General features: G+C 34.7%; 1 protein-coding gene across 2 annotated transcripts; it reads right to left on the bottom strand.

Moving 5' to 3' along the window:
* Positions 1 to 46: 46 nt before the first annotated feature.
* LOC124639879 (ceramide synthase 6-like) lies at positions 47 to 23,014 on the bottom strand. 2 transcript variants are annotated; one of them, XM_047177386.1, is made up of 8 exons: positions 22,732 to 23,012; positions 18,271 to 18,385; positions 15,078 to 15,299; positions 12,654 to 12,875; positions 11,763 to 11,881; positions 11,304 to 11,448; positions 10,756 to 10,847; positions 47 to 4,679 (listed from the first exon to the last, which is right to left on the bottom strand). In XM_047177386.1, exons 1-8 carry the CDS (start codon positions 22,908 to 22,910, stop codon positions 4,670 to 4,672), a joined length of 1,104 nt encoding a protein of 367 aa, XP_047033342.1. In that variant the 5' UTR covers positions 22,911 to 23,012; the 3' UTR covers positions 47 to 4,669. The 2 variants fall into 2 exon arrangements, with proteins under 2 accessions (XP_047033342.1, XP_047033343.1); XM_047177387.1 differs by lacking the exon at positions 47 to 4,679 and adding an exon at positions 10,053 to 10,218 and having other exon boundaries at positions 22,732 to 23,014.
* Positions 23,015 to 23,852: the final 838 nt, after the last annotated feature.

Below are 23,852 nucleotides of genomic sequence, written 5' to 3' on the forward strand. Positions count from 1 at the left end.
AGCATTTTAAAGAACAGCTGAGTGTGTCCAGGTAATCAAACACAACTTAATTCCATCAATTATTTAATGTATAATAATTATCGGGTTGCTTAGGTACATAATCTTATTTTAGTATCCCTTTGACTAGAACTTTGTTACACAAACTAAAGTTCGACATACCATAGCTCCTGGACACCAAATATAATTTTGATTAATTACATATACACAAGTACAAGTATATTCACAACATATACATGCAATTTGATATTTATATTAGTTACGACATTTCCTAATTCGGACAAATTCGTAATTCATGCAAATAAAATGAGCTTCAAACAGATACAACTTAACTAGATGACTGGCTAACATATACCAGTATTCATTGCTATTCAGAAATTATTTATCAACAATTGAAATGGCAGTATCTTTAGTAACATTGATTTCTAAAATACAAAGCAAAAATATAAATGTGCATCTTTTTATTCTTGGCTTCACACATGCTTATACATAATACAAAATTAAATAAATTGGAAAAATAACAAAGTCCTAAAAAACTTTTCATATAAAAAGCAATTTGTTAAAAAATATAAATAAAGACGTTAAAAAGACAGAATGTAAGAGTAAAATAAATTGGAAAGTCGAAGAAATGCCTCCATAGAAGAGATCAAGTCTTGAATTACAATAATGATGAATCTCTATGATTATGCATACATATATTATTATTGACAAAATATCAATAAAATTAATTTCAATTGTGTTTAAAATGTTTCATAATAAATTACACTTCAGCACAAGTATGAATAAATGGAGCATTGATAGTCACTTTCATTCTGACCCTAATTTTATAAACTGAAAGAAGCATTTAAATTAATACATAATAACATCATAAGATCTATTGTTAAACCAATGAATTAAGTATAAAATTCAAGCATGAGCTAGTTCCAATATATTCAAATAAATATTGAAAATAATTGCCCTTTCGTTATCCATACAGAATTCAACCAAATATAATTACAACTAAAACAATATTGTGATGCGACAGTTTACATAGGTTAGCGACAATAGCTCCACGGAGACTTCATTCATAAAGAGATACTCTTCATACAATATAAATTAAATAGGTTATTCTTAACAAAATGTACTACACACCGACACAAAGCAACATAGTGCAATAATCATAAGGCACAACTCTTTTGTAGAAAAGTACTTCACTGTGAATATCATAACTTTATTTCGTAAAGTACTTTTTTATACATACTAATTATGTATAATTTGTTACAAAAGCTATAAAAGATGTGTTAGATACAATTTTGTTGAAAACAACCCGAGTGCGATTAGCCAAGTGCAGAGTAACCCCTATAACGTAACGTAACTAAAGATATAAAATTAAAAACAATTAGACGAGTGTGTCAGATATTTGGATGTGAAGTGACCCGCACTGACGGATAACTTAGCTTCTGTTTTAGTTAACTATTAACATTAATAGTTAAAGTACCTGTTTGACCACTACCTAGAAGGTTTGTGGAAGTACTAAGATACACTACACTATAGAGTGTTATACTAACGGTCACTGGAAGGACCAATGAACTGAATAATTCATTATTGAAGTGTCAACTTTGTAACGTCATTATGGAAGAAATATGGGAAGTTGTGTTCACTACGGAAGATAACATATAAGTTCTCTTTATATTGATATGAGCATTGGGCAATTAAAATATGCAAACATAAACAATGGGGCAGTGATTTTTTATAATTGATTAAACTAGGCAGTGGTGACACAGGTACAAACATAAATACTTAAACAACTAATAAATACTATCATATTCAGCATTATTTATATAAATATGCATTTAATTATAGTAATATTATGGAATTGGGTGGAAGCTAGCACTGAGATTTCAATAGACTAAGTAATTTAGTAGATTTAAATGTCTTAAACGTTTATAACGTTTACAAGACACTTCAAGTTTCCCTCAAACTGACCTTCCATCTAATTTATTGAAATTATTTACGTTAATTATTATATCAATTCATAAATAGACATACAAAATATATTATTTAGTGCTAATAAGAGAAAGTTCACATTTCAACTGACACGAGATAACGGAACATTTATACTCTAAATTCTAATACATACATAGGCATTATATTATGTAGAGTAACAGTAAAGAGTTCCAAAACTGCTTATATAGTTAGATATATATTTTTGGGTTGGCAGTACCGCGCCGTATATTTACAAAAAAAAACTATTGAATCTGAAGATAAATTCCGCTTTAAATTTTAATCAGTCGAAATAATAACTGTATTTTAGTTTATTATTTAAATAACAAGGTACAAACGGAATGCAGTTATAAAGATCAGAATTCAAAAATATATGTAAAGGTACGGCGTTAATACTTATAGAAAAATAACAATATTTTGGGGAGTAGCCCAACTGCGTAACTGTACAAAGCAATATACTACCATCACTAAACTTATACATATATTCTTCACAAGTATATCGATTATACAATAAGTTCGATATTTTGCAGTAACAAAATATTGCCAAAAATGCACATAGATTTCAAGCTATTTAATTATATAAGGTACGCAGTCGGGTACACGTAAAAACTGTTTGAAAAATTCTAGTCCAACTACGTGGTCCCTGTTACAAGTCGTGGGCCGAATATAAGAGTTATATACCATCTTTTATACATATAGATTACAATAATATTGCCTAAGACAAAACAATACCATAATAAGTTTGTCTGCTTAATAGGGTCAGGCAGAGTTATGCCAAAAGCGAACATGAATACATACTTAGTGACAAAACATGTCTCGATTCTTACTCTTCATTGGTAACTTGACTTAACAATGTAAATGAACTCAAAATAGTCCACACTGATTTTCAAAGTTAATTTCTGTGGAAAAATATGTATATTTTTGTATATAAACTCTTATACCGGCCCATAGTTATTTTTGAACTACAAACAGCTACAATTTGGCTTCACCACACGAACAAAACCTATGTTTGGTCCGTCTCACTGTAGAACAACCGCTTACACCTACACATTGAGCTTACGCTACGTATTTATAAACATTAATATTAATAATCCACTCTTATATTACGCCACGTAAACAAGACTTTCCATAGAGTATTATGAGAATTTAATTAAGAAAAAATACATGAGAATAATTTTATAATTAGGTATGAACTCCTCAAATTAAAATGAGAGTAAAAATGGGCTCGTAAATGCGACGTAATATTTGAATGGACTTTAAAAGGAGTGCATTTTACCGTTAGATGGTGCCAGTGGTCTCTGAAAATATTTTAATATTGTGATATTTGATACATAAAATCCAGATATATCTTTCTATTGGTATTTGTGCTCAAAATAATAATATTATTTCTAATATTATAATATCTCGATCATACCGACTAGCACCATTGTCGCGGCAGTTTCTAGAACTAATGCCTCCATATTGTTCTAAGTGCTACAAGCCTTGAGGCCTCACTATCAGTTATTCCGTATAATCTCGATTACTTCATCGATTTAAATCGATAAATATGACTCGATTCAAGTTGGTATTATAGTCATATCTAACGAGTTAATACAATGTAAAGACGTACAAATACCAGCAATAGATGGGAATTACTATCGGTGTTTCATGTTGTATTGTGTGAAGGGTACTTGTATGAAAGTCAGTCCAATTTTAAAAAGGCAAGATCAATGCATCTTATGTCTCGCTTCTGGCCCACATGAATTAATTAATATATACTCAGGTGGGTATCCATTGTAAAGCAATATGTAGTTAACCCTAAGGTCTTCTTGAATTGGTTAAAAAGGTCATCCTGTCTTCATATAAGCACCCTCAACTAACCCATCCTCGCATTCATTGATTTAATATCAAATGGTATCTTATTTATATTCCTACACTAATTTGTTCTTTGCATAAACATTTTTTTACGACAACCTCACACATACATTTTCATCTGCAAAAATATAAAACAGGACTATTACTAATATAGGTTTAAAGATGTCGAAAAAAGCTCTTGAAATTACAAAATAATTTTTAATATCCGTACTAAGAAAGTATACATTAATAAAGTCCTGTGTAATAATTTACGGCAGATAAAAAATAAAAACCGATGACCGATAGCGACTCCCATCTTCCTTCACTAAACCCAATCAAATGACCAAAGCATCAACATTTCAAGCTAGACCTCACAAATACAATATATTACATAACTAAGCTACGAACTGACACGCAACAGAGTGTTAAGTTTTGCAAGTTAAAGTTCATCGTACAACTTAATTACAAAGCTTTAATTTCAGAACTGTTCATTTAATAAAACTGACATCTGCCTTTGGTCGTATTATAGACGCTCTCGTTTACGAAATAGTAAACGTTATTATCCGGCAAAATGAATAAAAGAGAAATATTTAAATCAAGTGATGAAACACACGACTCTTTAATTCAGCCGAGTTATAATTACGCTTCAACCTGCAAAACTCTGAATCAGCCCTCAAATAGACCATTTTGCGTTCCATTGCGTATTTTCAACAGTATTTTTTATGGATATTCTGGTGTTAATAAAGAAATGCCGCAATGGATGGTGCACGGTAAGAATTTCGCAAATGTTATGGACACAGCGTTTTACTGTGTTTTGTTGGTGTGAGACTCTGGTGTTGTATTGAAGACTAACTGTTTACGTGTCCCTGAAATAAAGGAAGATAGTGTTGGTAAAAATGTGTATTCTTAACTAGTTTGTTGGATTTTTTGTTTTTGTCGGACTCTTTAATATAAGTCCCTTTAGTCATGAAATATGGAAAAGATTTTTTGCTCTGTCACAATTTGTCACAACGGAGCTTCAATCGCTATTTTTAATGAAAGGGTAGTATTTAAACGCAAATCAAAAAATATCCTTTTTCTATGCAATAAGATTCCGAATTCCCATCAAAATTACTGATTGCACAGCAAAATATTCAACTCAAAATATCACTAAACACACTACAATTTATTTTCGCAGCGTACAGCGATTTTTCCTAAAGCAAAAGCTTTTTCATCAATGCACAGCTAATAATCTTAATGCACATTATACATGTTAACTCTTTTTCTTTTAAATATAGCTTCTATTTTTATATTATTTACAGCAGTTTTTCAGAATGAAACAGCATTTTATTTGTCTCAGTCATCTTATTATTTATTAATTACGGCATAATGAGACCAGCAAAAAAATATAAAATTAAATACAAAATTGTAATTTATTGAATTATTAAAGCGCGTCTTGCTTTCGCGGGGCGTACACGTTTCCTTTTTTGCCCTAATAATAATAGGCAACATTTTTAGCTTCTGCAGCTGGCGCCACGTACTTGAGTCGGATCGCAAGTCCGATGATATGCTTGCATATACATACTATAGTTCTTTAAAAAAATAGGGCTGGTGCATTGTCAGTCATTGTCAGTATTTCCTTTTGGCATACATTTCATATAAGTAGTCATTAAAGGCTACTACTATAATATCATATTTCAGAATGTTTATAGTCAGAATCATCTTTTGGCATAGTTTTGGAATTTTTATTTTCCTGTAAGAAGCATGCAAACAAGCCTGAAGCATGAAAGCAGGCATGCAGCATGTAACCAGGCATGCAACATGGAAGTAAGCATGCAACATGCAGCAAGCATCACTTCTGTCACGGCTCCGGCGCTTCGTGGCTCCGGCGGTCAAATGCGAGCTTATCGTCGCAGATGATTTTCACGCTCACCACCGCAGCTTCGGCTTACTGGCCGGCCGAGCCGGCCAGCCTCAACCGCGTTGGCGAGCGTTAAAATTACCTGCTCCTCAGCTCGCAGGCCGCCTCGCCCCTCCGCGCCTACGCGGTTTTGAATTGCACTCTAGGGGTAGGGCAGACAAGACTACGTGGAGTCGGTTTTGCAGCGATTTGTTTTCGTTACTAGCTTCAATTTTTAATACAATATTTTTTAATTGAACTCTATCTTACTCACTCGCGCCACTCTGCACTCCAGTGACGAAAAAGCGCGCGAAGCCGCGAACCTTTTTCAGTTAATTTGTTCTGTTTTTAGAAATAATGCAATGTGACAGGATTTTTTTGTTATAATAATCATTTAATTTGTCGAGCATGGCTTCTTGAAAATTAAGACAAATATGATGAACAGGTTTTGTTGTACTTACTGGTTAATATGCGACTGGGATAGTTATTTTGCTATGAAATATGGAAAATTTGCTGTGCAGTCAGTATTAATGCTATGTATGTAGTATTTTTGTACAAGAATAAATTTAAGTGTATTGCATTATAATAAAAAAAGCAATGTCATATTGATGTATAATTTCGAATTATCTGCAGTTTGAGTGTTGTTAAACATTTAGTTTATTTGTAGTGAACTAAGTTATTTGATGTAAAAAAGAATATAAATGATGAGTATTAATTGATAGGCGATTATTTATTTGATATGCAATTTATAATATCCCTTAACCCCTCTGCTCGACAAGATTTTGACATATGACTTTACCGTTGATTCGGCGGGATATTTTGAATCGCGACATGGAAGTCAAAAATTTGTACTAACTTTCAACACATGAATTCTAAGTCCGTAATGCCTGATCAGAAGTATTTTAACTATAACTTTAGAGCTCACTTATTTGAAAACAACGTGCAAAGGTCAAATGGGGTCAGTTAATTCAGAAAAAGATAATAATTACGGTGTTTTTAAGTCTATCGAAAAGTTAGGCATTTCAAATTTGGTGAAAACTTACCAATAAGTAATCGCATCACTTTCTCAAACACAACACAAACGTCATATTTATAACATTTTCAATCCGTTGCAATACATTTCGTGCACTTATTTATGTTCAATAACTAAAAAATCAGCACATAAAATACACAATAAAAATGAACAATTTACAAGATCAGTCAAGTCACAGACAAGTAGAGTTTGGAATGGAGTATTTTTTTTTTTTTCAATCAGCGGTGTGCATTCGATACCTAAATCGGAAATTTATTATAAATAATCGAATACCAATTTTATATATACCTATTTTTTAATAGCAACTTATTTCAATTTTATTTATTAATTTTAAATTATAGGTTCAATTTGTTTTTGTTGTTAAGAAAAAAGATATTTAAGTTTTTAGCATTAAATTTTTATATGTATTATTTATTTTGGTGTTGCGTCATTCGTAATAATTTTTAACTTTAATTGAATTTTTATTACCTATTACGGAATTTTAATTTATTCTTATATTATTTCTCAACAATTCTAACATTTTTGTTTCGGCGGAGGGTATGCGGGTGTTCTGAAATATAATGCAATTTGTAACTACCAAAGGTATGTACTTATTTGATGATGAGAAACAATAATAATAATTGATTGATTTGCCCCGCAGGGCATCTGAGGCGGATGACGGGGAGTAGCGACCCCGCGGGGCTATACAAGCTGTTGATTTGCATCCGTGCCATATTCAAGGAGGTAATTATGCTAATGATTCTCGACCCAAATCAATAAAAAAATTGGTACGTAATTTTTTTTCTTTAATTTTTTTTCGGAATTCCGTAAATGTCATCTAGCCTTATTTAAACTTGACGCGTATGTTACTGGCGTTAAAACCGTGCTGCACCCTCACACAAACGCAAACACAAAGCATACGCAACGATCACTCATAAATTTCATTCATAAAATTGGATTACTTCGGAAATACCACGACATTACAATGACAAAAAAAAGCAGTGCATATTAGTTATTTACCATCTACTGTAATTCCAATCGATTATTTACGTATTGTATGTCCTCCTCCTGAACTATGGCACAAATGCAAATCAACACCTTGTATATCCGAGTGCTCCAGGGCGAGTATACTGTCCCCCATCTCCGGCTTGCCGGAGTGAAGCATGACGGGGGAGAGGTCTCCCGCCTCTTGGCTTGCCTTCACCGGCCGGTCAGAGTGGAGTCGCTAGAGTAGGGTTAGCAGCCCGCTCGGAGGGTAGGTGCCTCGTGGTAAGTGGCGAGTGGGCCGGTGATGCTGGACCCACAGGGAGCGCGTGATCTGCGTTTAAAGTCCGCCGAGGTATCCTCACCCTTCAGCCGCTCATGTACCTGTTGCCCTCTTGTTGCGATTTAGTGACTGATTCCCGGGGACCCAGTAAGTGAGTTGGCGAGTCTCCACCTGCCATTTTTACGTGTATTTATTACATTGTTATCGGCAGGTGCCATAGTTCCCGTAGTTTCCCCATTCCTAGTCCACTAGCATCCCATCACAATAGCCCAAGTAGTTTTCATCCATAGTTAGCAATAGTTTAGCACAGAACCGGGCATTGTCCTTGGGTACATTTCTATAGTGTATACAGGGACAATCGTCGGTTTTGTGTCACCATTTCATTAAAGTTGTCTCAAAAGGGCTTCAGCGTGTTGGCTTCGGCCCCACGTTCGCCTTCCAAAAATCCGGGACTCTGTAGTCCCGTGGTCGGTTAGAGACATAATAATTGATTGATTTTAAAGTCACCAAATATTTTTAACCGAATCCCAAAAAGGAGGTGGTTCTCAATTTGGATGTTTGTTTTTGGTCGAAAGGGTATATTCCCCATATTTGTTATTAGGTCCAGGATCTGATGATGGAAACCTTGAGAAATCGAGGGCAGCTCTCGAAAATTGTAAGCATAGATAAGGTTATAACTTGACACTCAGATGTATATCTGATAACACTATGAGACAGTAAAGGTTTGGAGCTGACCTGATGATGGAGACCAGAGAAGGTCGAGGGAACTCGACAACCGTACTTCTCTCGTCTCCATCTCCTTCACTGTTGCAGAGGCCTCGTAAATACGAATAATATAAGCACAAACACGAGAAAGTTTAAATATTCAGTTGTCGAGTTCCCTCGACCTTCACTGGTCTCCATCATCAGGTCAGCTCAAAGCCTTCACTGTTGAATAGTGCTACCAGGCAAACACCTGAGTGATAAGATTTCAACCTATGTATTTCTGCAACTTTCGAAAGTCGCCCTCGATTTCTCAAGGTTCCATCATCAGATCCTGACCTAATGATAATGAGACCACCTCGGAAGTACACGCTATCAAACAAAAAAAGAATCATCAAAATCGATAAATAAATGGCTGAGTAATCGCGTAACAAACATACAAAAAAAAAAACGGTCGAATTGAGAACCTCCGCTTTTTGGGAAGACGGTTAAAAATAAGTCGGCGGCGGCCATCTTTCCATCTTGGACCAGCTTTCGATGAACAGCGAACTATTTGCCCCTTCAAACAATAAAATCGTCATAAAATTTTGCGATAACTACACCTAACTACGGCTCTCGTCAAATAGCTTTGCCGCTCAGTTAAAAAGTTGGAAGTAACGAATCGCCATTAAGTTTGGCAGATCTACAGGAATCCTGCACATAAAACACCCGAAGAATAAGTCTTCATTTGCCGTCTTCAGAAACCCTAAAAACCGAAGATTTTTTTTATTCCGGCTACAACGTATTTTCTACCACTGATTTTCTAGCATTTTTTTCAAAATAAATTAAGTCATTTTACTTTTCCTAATTTATTTTCAGATTATGGTAAGTATACAAAAGTGCAATTTAGTAATATTATAATATCAAATAATATAAAATTATTAAATCGATTCTTTATTTTAACGAATCGGATCATTCGATGCAAAACTTCTATCACCGTCGCCATCTTGTCTATGCGTCTTCAAATTTAAAAAAACAACTAATGTAAACAAACATGGCGAGTTCGATCAGAATTCCCGGTAATTACGATTGGATTTTAAAAAGGTATATTTCTAACGGGATGCTAAATATGAAAGGTTTGAATGCGTAATAATAATTTACATTTATTTAGTTATTTTATTTAGTACTCACAAATGTGGTTTGATTGGAAAGAAAATAAATATGAGCGTAAATAATTAGAAAAGTGTATGACTGATTCGCAGACCCCAATTGGGGTCTAAACCGAGCTTACGGTGACATTGATGTTCAGACCCCGATTGGGGTCCGCTACGGATTTGACGGTTAATGAAATAGCCGGTTATGCGTTTGTTATATACTTTCTATGTTTCGTTAGGGTCACGATCTCTTTTAATGACAAAATAAATAAAGTAAATAATATTCTCTGATCGGATTGTTGATTGATTGTTGACCTACATTTACAAAATAAGATCCTCCCAAGTCAGGAATTCCTTAGACGTTTCACTGCTTTCAGTGGGTGTCGGAGGTTTTGGAATTAACTCTTCAAGTCTGTGGACGTCAAGAAAGCCGGAATCCATTATGATAGGTAAAATATCTAGCGCGAGCTCTAGGCTTTAATTTGTTGATTTGCGAGCCATGATAAAGCGAAAATCATAGATCTATTTATTGCCAGTTTTTTTTTGCATACTTCGCTAACTAGTTAGAGCATTTATATAAGAATGTTGGCAAGCAGCATATTTATTAACTTTAATTATGCGCAAGCGCCTGTTTGTTGCTCAAGCATAAAATAGATACTACTGCAACGAAGTTAACCAATATTTTATCATGTCGCTCTGTGAGCATACATTTGTGAACTATAATAATGTCTTGCGCAGTTGCCTGATTTCCTTCAAAAACTGTCATTGCTCTATTACGATTTTATACGCGTGTTTTGTTTATGTTATAACATATTAATAAAAATATTCATTAACAAGACAGCAACTTCTTAAGAAAGCCAGCAGATTCTTCTCCTGCTTAACTTTAACGGTTTTTCACTAATACTGTTGCTAATGAATTAAATAACTATAAGCTATGTAAGGGACTTACTTTCTACTCTTGGAGCGGGTGGGCGAGCTGTGGTTGGAGTTGTGCGGGCTGTCGCTCAGGTCCGAGCTCGAGCTTCGGATGTCGCCGTCCATCTGCCGAAACAATTTCAATTTACATTACTTTATGTTTCTAAAACTGGCAATTGGGACCAGTAATTTGTTTTATTAGCTGTTTCACGCAGCTTCACAAGTGGCTCTGGTTCAGGTTCTGGCTCGTAGAAAATACTTATAATAGCTGGATAAAAATTTTATATTCTTTTATTTACATAACAGCGAGTGGCATAATGCGGAATACCTCCGCGATTTCAGTAATGAGTTGAAAATTTATTCTCGCATACATCTGTTTGCATCTGTATGAGTAGACCTTATAACGTTCTTCAGGACCTCCGTTAGCGAACCAAATCGGGTTACAATTTTGACATTTAATTTCAGCTACATACATATTTTAGTATGTACTAATAAACTTGAATTCGCTCTACGGAGGACAGAGAGCGAATTTCAACTTTTTACTTTAAGCCTTAGGGTTTTAAATAAATTGAGAAGCCTCACCTGTCCCGCCTTAATAGCGACGTAAGCGATCTGCAGTATGAGCCAGGTCCACACGATGTGCAGCACGAGCAGTAGACACAGCAGCGAGTTGAAGATGTAGTACGCCGGGAACATCGGTAGTAACATGGGCGCACGGATCGATGTGCTGGGGATTTAATATATAGGAGATTAATTTACTGATTCATATGAAAATTGACTGTCTGTCATTTAACATCCTTAGCAGTTGTTATGGGACGACTAGTGTCATACTTCTTAAGTCTGACACCAGTCCCGTTGAGGAGGTCAGAAACGTAGTAAAATGAGGTTATATCTGTAATACTTCACCATTATTTCAGTCAATACTTTTCGAGTGTTCATAGTTTATTTGGTGGTAGGGCAAATTTCACAATTGTAGTTAGTCTTTCAGTCTCCTTTCAGCTTAAATTCTTGTTCTATTAGGTTAAGTATAATATATGTTACCTCCAAATGAGGTAGAAGGGGTATATGCCGACTCGAGTGCCGATCCACACGACGATCAGCATCAGGAACAATGCATCACACAGCTTCTGGTACTTCGCATATTTCGATGCCTTCACCGACTGTAATGTACAAAACATATAATGTAACATTGTACCTAAACCGGAAAATATTTCTAAAATTAAATGCTAGGTATAAAAATAACCCAGACGCAATTCGTCTGTGTATTTACATCTATTTATAACATAAGTAAAATGACGTTACCTGTAAATTAGGTACAATTATTTTCGAGTGCTTGAACGCTATAAATTTAATAATAATGGATTGTATATCCGACATGGGAGAATGATTCAGTGAGGAAATCATGGGAGAACTATTTAGTGGGCTCGGTGAGGAAAAACGAATAGAAAATAACCATTTTCCTTTCATTAAAATATTTAATACTTAATTCTAGCCACAATGGTGTTGTTCAGGGGAGTTCCAATGTGTTTTGGTTGAATGCTTTAGGAAGACTTTGTTATTACATACACTTGAACTGACCTGAAGAGCTCGTGAGAAGAGATCGATCGATCATAACATTAGGCAAGCTTGGCATGGTCGATCCAGAGATGGGACCATCTGGTCATGACAAGTCCTTCCGTGTTTTGGAAGGCACAATGTTCAGCTGGTCAGTTCAGTGGGTCTCAGCTGTTCTTTCAACATTTTTGGCAGTCGTTACGGATACTCAGCAGCCAAAATATCTAACAATTTATTGGGTTTCCCAGGTAACTGGGTTGAGAAGATCAGGAGGGCAGTCGCTTTTTATTAAACACTGGTACTCAACTGCATCAGTTAAGACTGGAAGCCGACCTCAACATAGCAAAAGGCTATGCAGATGATGATAGAAACACTGACCTCAACAAATATATCAGCGCAGTCATGCAGCAAGAGCACCAGCGTGCCGATCCTGTGCAGGTTGCAGACCCAGCTGAAGGAGAGCAGCAGGATAGTGGCGATGTGGTGCACGAACATCTGCCAGAAGTCCTTGCGCCGCACGTCCCAGAACTGCGAGATCGTCAGCGACCAGTAGAACGCTGCCGATATCATGTAGTACCACCAGATGTCGTTTGTGAGGCCCTGGAAAGAGATTTCATAGTTCTTAGACCTTTTTTTCATTGGACTGGATCATCAAATGACTCCCCACTGTGGGTTTGCAGCGTGGGGGAGTGTCAGACTGTTACTGACTAAACCCATCATGTTCCTTCTTAAGCCCTTTATGTTCCAGAGCCGCGGTAACTCGCGAGAACAATCCAGCAGCCTATAGTTCTTAGTCCGCAGATTTACTTACGGATTACGGGAGATGTAAAATTATGTCATAAGTAAGGTGGTTATTTTATTTATTCAACCGAAGAAGAAGAAACTTGCGTTATGGAAAAAATATATATTTATTTATTTTATTTATAGCCCTGTCAAAAAACGCAAACTCTAAATATTTATTTGCTTGTTAATTAACAAAATAATAGCTTAAAGGATTTTATCAGCAGTTGCAAACACGGGCTTGCGAAAAGCTTTTAGCAAAGCCAACATCAGAGCTGTTAATTTATTTACCTTAGAGAAATAGAAATAAATAATATCTCCAAAATCTAAAGTAGTTCCAAAATTCAGATAGAAGTGAGTAATTAGAGTACAGTTATAGTTCGGCCATTCAGAGAATGCGTTCCTGACACGTCGCGATTGAACTGACGACGTAACTTTGCAATGGCGTTGCAGTTACGATAAAAATATTTTTGCTGGTTGTTTACCGTTTTAACAATTGAGGAGCATTAAAACAACATTATTATATCAATAATCAATGAATGTAGTTACGTCGTCAGTTCAATCGCGACGTGTCAGGAACGCATTCTCTGAATGGCCGAACTATAGCATAGCAATTGTTATGTTCCGAAATGTAATTAGCGTGACGACCACCTCAATTTGCAGCTGTCAGTTTTAACGTTAACTAATTGGAGTACTACATCGATTGTTCTCACTAGCCGAGGATTATGCGGTCCTATTATGGCTTCCTTGAAAGTCAGTTTTTTGAAAATAAATACCAAAAATGTTAATGCACTTTTTGATCAAGAAAAAAAGATAAAATTAAATGTCAAATTTGATAGTGAGATTTACATCGAATATGTACAATTTTGGAACAGAATAATAAACAATAACATACAATAAAGCAAGCGTAAAAGCTATAAAAAATGCAATCGCAATAAGACTCAGTCATAACATAACAGTTCAAGATTGAATTTATTTTGATACACTGGAGCAGTTATCAATATTCATGAGAAAAATCTAGCAAATGGTATTCGTGCTGAATACGAATACTTGTTTATAACGTCAAACGAGAATTTATTTTAAAGGTCAAGACATATACTTCAGTAAAATTATCTTAGTGTATAACTGTCTCGTTGGTCTAGCTGTTTGATACACCCGTGCATCGGAGAGCACGTAAATGTAGGTCCTGCGCCTGATCTCTCTCCGGTCACCGTCCCATCGCGCTATGAGACTGAAGGAATAGAGAGTGCACCTGTGTCTGCGCAAATGAATGTGCACTATAATATGTCCTGTGCAGTGGGCTGACCTCCTTACATGAGAACAGCCGCCGTAGCCGATAATCGGCTAGGAGGACATCGTATAACTGTGACTGTATGTACTGAATGAAGTTATGCTTGATGAATCAAACTTACAAATTGGCATTAATTAATCTTGAGACAATTTATTAAACGTTATTCGTTTCTCAACTTGATGTTCGCCCGTCATTTTAATTTAAGCCGTATGACAATGATTATACAGATCGTTTTTCTAGTGTTCAATTGCATAGATTTTTACCCACATAGGGCTCGGGTTCTATTCTTGCCGGAAGCAGATGATGGGATTAGAAACACGTGTCAGTCTAATTACTAGAATACTTAGTTTCATACCAGAATTCATATTTAACTCTTCTAGGTCGATTATACATACTGCAGGTAGGTAGGTAGGTACAATAAGATGTATGAGAACTTAATTGAAATGATAATGTTAGAGAATATTAGCGGTTCTTCATATGTCTGAGACTTCAAGAATTTCAAAGGCAACAGTTTTCATTGATCAAATAAGTCTTTGCAGACTCAAAACGTCACGCTTGTCCTAAGATAACAAAAACTTGTATTTTATTGTAATTAAGATTAAAAGCACGAATCGTTGCATGATCCACGGAGTAAGGACACGGATTAAGCAAAATAGTCTACCTATAGTTGGAAGGCGCATTTAAGTTCACAAGATTTAAACAAAATTATGATATGCACAAAAAATCCTTACCTGATGAGGATACCCAATATAACACTGGTCGATATCCCAAAGCCATTCCTTATCCCACAGAGTATAAAGCCCGAAGGTGAAGTTGCAAGTATAGAACACAACCTTCCAGGCATTCTCGCTGAACTTCACCAGGGTCGAGGGCTTGTCCTGGCCGCGGCGGAGGCGCCACCAGCGTTGTATCTCACGCTCTGATAGCTCGAGCTTTTTGGCTAATGCGGCTGGCTGAAATTGTGAAAACTTTTGTTGATTGGGATGAAATTATTAGCTTCGATTAGCAGTTTTACCCACATTTCATGAGAACTACGCAAATGGGCTGTCTAAAACGAAAAGAATTTTTAAAACCGAATCCTGATTAGCTAGTCCGAGCAAACAAAGTTCAGCGTTATGATAATAGTAAAGATTGAAGTGAAGTGAAATGATTGGAGTGAAGATTCGTAAAGAAACGAAGCGAAAGTAGTAAAAGACTTGAAAATTGAATTTGGCGAAGTGGGATAAACATGAACCATATCTAGCTATATTCGCAGCACATACCTACGTAGGAAACAATTCTTCGAAATCCCCACGAAGTTGGGACAAGTCACATTGGCAAGCTTATTATTTCATACGATACACCATTCCATATCATTTACTTGGCACTTTTCTCGATACCCCTTGTACCTACACTTAGTTACAACTTCGTCCTTCTAACCCTGACCTTTGATCAAATCGATATTCACGTCTGTCAGTGAGGTGAAATATTAACGACCATAGCGTGAGTACCATAATTTGCCTCATGCATATTTTCCTAATAGGTAAAGAGTTGTTACTCGAGTGTTTATCGGGGACTACGATCTGAGGCTTACGTGTCTGTAATGATTCTGAAGTTATTGGCCACTGGCTGGTAAATCAATATTGCATTAGGTGCCTGCTTCTATTTTACTTTTTGTATGTAGTTTATATTACAGTAGGTTGGGTAATTTGTATGTAAAAAAAGGGAAATCAACAGTTCTATTACAAAATTATGGTTCAAAGTCGACTTTTTAATTTTTGATTTGTCATTAAATTAAATGTTATTTTTTCTTCCATGCTAAAATAAGCATCCCGAAATTGTCGTCTTGTTAACTAGATGGAACTCCTCATATGCCTAAATTGTCATTAATTTTTTACTCTTTTAACCTGAACATAATAAGGCCCTTTGCAACAACATTTTGTACAATTCCTAGGTAATAAGTAGTAGTAGCGGTAATAGAGGAATCAATTGTAGTAATTCTTTCATAATGAAATCTAATACCGAAACTGAAATCAAAAGTACAAAAAACAATCATAATCAACTCAACAAATCAACAACGCTTTGGTCTCGTCTATAATGTCTTCAACGACATTGTTTACATGACATTGACCACGAACACAGCAATCTAAGTAATTTCCTAGCTACAGATTACGCCCACAAAGCAACATAGAACTAATGTAAGACCGTAAACAGATACCATATCAAATACATAGTAATTGTATTAAAAATGTTGATAAACGGAATGGAGTGGCTAAAGTAATCAATTACAATTCACCTGATTACAAAGAAAAACCGCAAACGAATATGTATTTCTTTTATAGATAAGTTTCTTAAGTTCTTTAAGTGCAGATTTTATTCTAATCGATAATTTTTAAGCCTATTGAATGTGTACTTTAAAGAACCGTGCCGAGATCACATGCCAATTATATAAATGCAAATGGATAGTATTAGTATTTTAGATAGTAATAAATATAAGCTAAAATAACAGTACTTCAGACAAACCAGTTCCAAAATGAATTACTATATAATGAAAGAAAAGTTTAAAAAACATGAACTAGAGAAAGCTACTAAAAATGTTCAGTCGGAAATAATTAATAGATATTTGGCTGAGTTTAAAATACTAATTGACTTCGCTGTGGACCAAGAATTAATTAAAATTAAGAATTTGAAGTATGTGTGTCAAATTGTAAGTAATTGATTTGTCCATCACCTCAAATGACTTAAGTAAATACTGTAAGCACTCAAGATAATTATAATGTCATATACAATTTGTTCGTCGTTATCGGGCCTCAAGTGCTGTTCACACATTTACCAAAGATACCATAAGATTACATTATTTACCTAGCATTTTGGGGACCACTTTGATATATAATGACAATTTGTTCTTCCAAACATGTCACCTGCATTCATAAATAAATACAAATACGTGGGTGTTGTAGTCCATGAAATAATTATTTTATCTGTGACATTTACATAGCCAAGGTCGACAAAGTAGAGAGGAAATGTTTTTATCAGTTACACTCAATTTTATTTTGATAGGAATATAATATCCCACCCAAAACAAAAATGTGAAAGGCTGCCAAGTTCGATAATATGGGAATGCTTCGCCTATAAAAGAAGTGAGATCTGAATAAGTACCAAGTTCCATTCACACACCTCAGTTAAAAATAGTTACTTTTTAATGATGTTACTTGGCAAGTTTTCACACACCTTGTTATAAACCTACTAAATGCAATGAATCAAGTATAAAATTTTCTATTAAAACTTGCCAAGTAATATAGGTATATTAATGAAATTTTGTATTTTAGATAAGTGAGGGGGTCTCAACAGATACTAGAAATTTGATATGCGTAAATAAAATAGATTTTGAGTTATAGGGGGGTCGAATTTGGCCCGAAATGGTTCGTGTAATATAACCCACGGCCGGTGTGTCGCTTTTTTTTGCTCGAACTTGGCGGACACACTGCCGTGTGTCTAGATTGTAACGCAGGTATCGACAATGAGATTAGAGGGAATCGCATAGTGATATCTAAAATACCGGCAATTCTAACGTTTTATTACTCCGAATGACGTTGAACTGATAAACTGGAATTAGATTATTCAATATTTATGACGCATTCTTTCGATCTGTTCGAAGCTCGTGAATATTTGAATATAACGGTCCGTCGATTCGAAAGTTAGAACTTTTTTGTATGAACCTTGTCATAGTTCTATCTGTAGCAAGCAAATGTACCGTTTCCAGTAATTTTCGCTACTTCAAAGATTGGACAGTTTGTTTAATAATCTTTATAACTAGATATTTCTAGAGCCGTGATGCGAAAAGTATCGATTGTTCTTTTATCATTTTCAGTCACGGTATTGTTTAAAAGGCGATAATAAATAAGAAATAAGCGAATACTGTAAATAAAACGTAATAATATTCACCTCTTTTAGTTTAGGCGAGGACTTGTATATCTTCTCAAGCTTGGGGTTGTTCGGTGCTCGTCGTGGCTTCGTGTTCTTTATGCCCAAATATGTGCCAAATGGAGCGATAACGAATCTGCAAAAAAGTACATAATCGGTAATTTAAATTGATGAAGTTTTGGTTTTAGCGTATCGTGTATTGTCACCTCTTTTCCATACATATAAATATTTTATCCTAATCTATCTAAAATTGTATCTGTACCTGTACTAGACCTATCATGCAGATGTAACAAGTTAGTCATGTTAAGAGATCTAACTGGTGAAAGTAAGTAGTAAGATGACATTTTATTCTTTAATTTTATGAAACGCTTGAATATTGGGAAGAAAAGTATCAATAAGAAGTCACAACGACTTCTACTGAAGAGTCTCAATTTGATAACAAAAATGGCGGGATTTCGAACCGCATGGCTCTTATCTGATATCTCGGCAGCTCTTATTTTGGATCAACGATAAGCATTGCTAATGTTTGATGAGCTTCTGATTTCTTCTCTTCTGGGTCATACTTCCAAGTTTAAATATGTTGAAGTATACATGAGGAGATTATTTGATTGGACGAGTAAAGTACTGAATTTAGAACGAAATACATTCTTGAGTACTGTTGAAGTAGGTGATATCGATCTTACTGCCTACTCAATTGCTAGGTAATAGGCCTAGGCTAGACAATTGCTTGAATAATAGAGATACATCCAAAATATAGGGTACGGTTACACTATTTTTTTTAACGTCAAGGACAAAACTATCAGGGTTAACACTTTAAACATTGTAGTTTATCACTGTGTAATAAATAAAATAGATTGATAGTGCGCTTTCCAACGACGCGAGAACTTGAACTAATAACCTTTTCACCGGGTGATAAGGAACGGATGTATGTTTCTGTTTTTATTTTATTCTCCGATAATACATGCAATATCCGAGTTAACGGCTGAGGTTTGTTGCTATAATTTATCTAGAACATGGTATTGGTAGTGGAAAATTCATAGTTTGTGTGTATTTGTATGTGCGCGAATAGTAGATACACTGTTTCACGCGGCTTCAACCGCGTCCCGTGGGAACTACTGCCATCACCGGGATAAAACAGAGCCTTTGTTACTCGGGAAGAGTGACCCTTTCCAACAGTGAAAGAAGTTTTCAAACCAAATAAAAAATCTTCTGTATGTAGATGACCTATTCAGGCAGCAAGAATGGCGCAATACGATGTTCTGCAACGTGCACTAGACAAAAAATATTTTAAAATTGTAATCCTAACGGTTCTAATCTGTAAAACCTCACAAAATCTCACGCTGGCACACCAACAATAAAAACGAAAGTATTTGCTTGACTTTCGCGTGAATCTTACAGTATTCTCGCAAGTTCAGGTGCGACATAAAAGTTGGTGCCAAGTACGGCTTCGTTAGTGGAAGTTTCTTACACTTTCAATTACTGAGGGAAGCCAATACTGTGCCAATTCGATGCTTTTGGCATGAATCGTAATAAATTATACCACGACTTTTTTTTGGAAAAGAAAATAATTAGGTACTGTTGTGCTCATATTGACATATACCGCCAGTTTTATGTTTACTTCTTATGTAGTAGCTGAAAAAAATTAAACGTTATGATGAAAGGCTCCCTCTCCATAAAGTTGTAAGAAAATGGGGAAACCTTTTCCATAAATTTAACAATTTATCAGTTTGTTGTAAACTCAAATGGCTCATGAACGAAATTAAATAAGTTCAAGGTCTACCTAATAATGATTTTTATTAATGTCAATGACAAATTAATCTTTTGTTAGTTTTCAGCATATTATATCAAACGATTTTCTCTCGTCACGGTTTAGAATTTAGACGAAGTAAAAACGTCAGTTGGTAATTTAGTTTGTCATTATTCTTGTAACGCCCTTGGCCTTGTATGACGTCGAATGCCCTCTGCGTTTGACATAAAATAGGCAGCATCTATCCATCAGTTCAAAGATCTTGCTTACAAAGAAATATGACCCTCGTAAACATGACATGACATCTAAGTTTATAAATATCTTTACAGTTGATCATAAAAACATTAGATAATTTATTTGTGGCTTAATGCAGTATTCTAAACGACATCCTCTGTTCTAAACCATTACACGCAAAGTGTAATTTGGGTTTACAAACGTTTTTAAGTATTTAAACGTAACGGTAAAAAATTGTAGCTCGTCATACATGCATGTATGATGCTACAATTTTTCCCTCCAAAACTATGAGTCAGGCGCATTCTCGCTATACGGTATACTAAATTGCATGAGCACTTAATCATAGCAACAAAACTAGACAAGTGTTCAACCTAAGGTTAACAAGAGCAACCATGTCAACTCAATTCGATCTAGCCAATCAATACAACCGCGCTGATAATTCTCACAAATAACAAATATAATTGCTGTTATCACTATCAATATACTTAATCTACGTACATATCATGAGTCATTTTCCCACGAATTATGATTTAATATCTTTCGGAAGTGCCGTCGTACTTATGTTAGTGACTGTACCGTTAGTCATGGCAATGTTAGGTATGTTCTCAATTACCTATAGATGGTAGATGTCTGGTATGTTTACTTACGTGGAAAGAAAAGTTATTCATGCATTGTAAAGGTTGATTGTTACGATTTTAGGTGCAGTATTGAGTGTAATCCATACATACCGCTATAGTCAAGCATGCAGTAATAAAATATTTGTTTGTAACAATACTAAATTATTTATTTCTTTTGTGACTGACTTTGCAGATCAACTTCAAAACTATAGAACACTTTGTCTAATAAAATTTTGGAACATACTTATGTTTACGAAGATTGATTTAAGTCTGTATTATTGAAATTCAGAGAGGTGACTGAATTCAACTTGACCTACATTTGTTTTTTTTTCTCCGAGTTAATGAAACATGACACACTTTTTCACTAGTAACACACTTATGCTAATTGAGATATCTCTGGGAAAACCTTCTTACAAATCTGTTCATTTCCTTCATATTCAAGTACCTAGTTTACCTGTTGAGATTTTATTGAAAAGAGGAACCCTTCTAAGAATCGTTTATATTATACTAGTTATTTATGGCTGATTTCAATAAGCTGTCTATCCTTGGATATGGTTATAAGAGATATTAGAAATAGCCTTTAAACATTGAGGATTACAAAATGAGCCAATATTTTAGTAACAGCAAGTATGTCACCAGAGTTAATAGCTCTGTAGACACACTTGGGGGTTACGAGTAACTATAAATATTATTTGTAAAGCTCACTGGCATTTACGACTTATTGTCTATTCCGTTTATTGCCACTTAGCAGCTATTATGATCGCTCATCAAACTTGTACATAGGTCATCTAAAAAATGCTAGAATAGATATTAAAAAATTGTCTTGCAATCTAGGATTTATAACAGTACACCAATGTGTTTTTTTAGATAGAATAGGAAAAGTCTATTGTTTAGAAAAAAATGTGGCCTTACTATATTATTTTGACATGGCAGACAAGTTTTATTATATTTAAAAATATGCATCTATGTTAGAAATCTAGAGCAAAATGCCAGGTGGTATATTAGCATTACATTTATTTTATTTTCCTCATCACAAATACTAAAATTTCCTAAAATTTTTGAACACTATCTTTATGCCCACCAATTAAACCTACAAGTTATCTATTTTATTAAACATATTATATTTTTCCTTATTGAAGATAATAACAGAATACCTATGGTATGATATAATAAATACTCCGACTGCCAAGTAGATGGAGGTTTACATAATATTGTCTATTATTGTTAAGAAACAATCTCAATTCTTAAACATATTTTATTTTGAAAAAATAACTGTTATACAAACTTCTTGCCTACCCTTTATGTTAAATAACTAAAAAGTTTAAAAGGAAACCATAGTTTAATGCTCAATCCTTTTTGGTTGTATGAGGTCATACTTCCTGTAAGGCACAGAATAACAAAAATTATGTACACCTACATCAATCAGGATAAGTTTTGTCTATAAACCATTACCAACATTGCTGATATTTTGTATGAAAAACATTAAATTACTTTCCCATTTAATTATTCCCCATATAAGGCATTTTTTTTTGTATATCATTATTTGTTGCCAGGAATTATTTGTTTCAAACTGTAATTTACATTCCAGCGATAAGGAAATTACGTGAACAGCCGCTATGCGAGAATTACGTTTAAATGAAATCGTTTGTGGGTTTATTCTGTTCTTACGCTTAAAGCTAATTACATTTTGACGTAAACTAATGTTACGACAGCATTTTTAATTCATGCTTCATTGAGTTTAGAGAAAATTTCAAAAAAAGAACGTGAATCATTTTTTTGCTCGTCACACGATACAGACCTCACGCGATATAGCGCGATTAGGTTATCACACTTGCTGTTTTGTATCACTAGCATTAACATAGTAGAATGTTTGTAGTTACTTACCTCTCTAACACGTAGCGCACCAATATAAACACAAATGCTAACGGTATAGGATAGAAAACGTGCGTGTGATCGGTGTAAACCACCGCCTTATCGGGACCAGGAGCGATGTCTGCCCATGTTGTATTAGGCGGTAACCACACGTCTTCATTCCAAAACTTGTCGAGGAAATACCTCAACATATTTGGCACTTAAATTCTGTCTTGAATAAAATTGTATTTATATTAATTTAATTTTTACAATGTGTACGAGCACCTCACGGCTTCATTGACAAAAAAGTGACAGATCGAAGCGAAGTTGCCATATATATGAAATCTGTAAAATACTAACGGAGATTAGAATTTATTGTATCTTGCTACCATTCTAATACCCTGATAATGTAAGATAAAATACAGAGAAGTTTGAAGACGTAGACTTATTTCTTTCACTTTGTTGTTTGTTTTAAGTATAATTTAAAATTATGCTTTCAGCTACAGACTCCGATTAATAGTTGGTAACCCTTTACCAGGGATCAACAACTCCCTAACTCCCAAATACGTAATCATTATTATTTTTTCCGTTATGTTTTAAGATTAAAATAAGAAAATGCAAATTAAGAGTTGGATACTGTTGTTTAATAATCGATCTTCATGAGAATTAGTGTTAAATGTTTATCGTACGTAAGAATGACATAGGAAAAATAACAATTGATAGAACGTAAGCTCTTGAACTGTAGGCACTTGTTTTTATGTTATTATCATCTATACTGCGCGCTACGACTAAAAAATGGTGGAATTATTTATTTTTTCATTGTAATTACCCAACAATGGCGTAGATATTAGCCCAGCGTCAATCGGACTTAAGTTGTGGCGCGGAATCTAATTGGTATTAATGTGCTCTGTAAGATTAGGATTACAATATTATGTCCTATTTATTTATTTGCATTATAACTTAATTTACTAGAGAAACTACACATTTCGGATGAAACTTGAACTAAGGCCTGTATCTTGGACAAGTCCAACCAAAATACTCGCACAAAAAGCCTCGGACTCCGAACTGTGAACACCTTCCACGTACGTTACCCAGCAATAAGTAGATAATCTAATCGAACCGGTACCTAATTTCAGTAGGTCTTGTAATAAGAA

This window comes from Helicoverpa zea, chromosome 19, assembly GCF_022581195.2.
Source record: "Helicoverpa zea isolate HzStark_Cry1AcR chromosome 19, ilHelZeax1.1, whole genome shotgun sequence".
NCBI classification, from domain to species: Eukaryota; Metazoa; Arthropoda; class Insecta; order Lepidoptera; family Noctuidae; genus Helicoverpa; species Helicoverpa zea.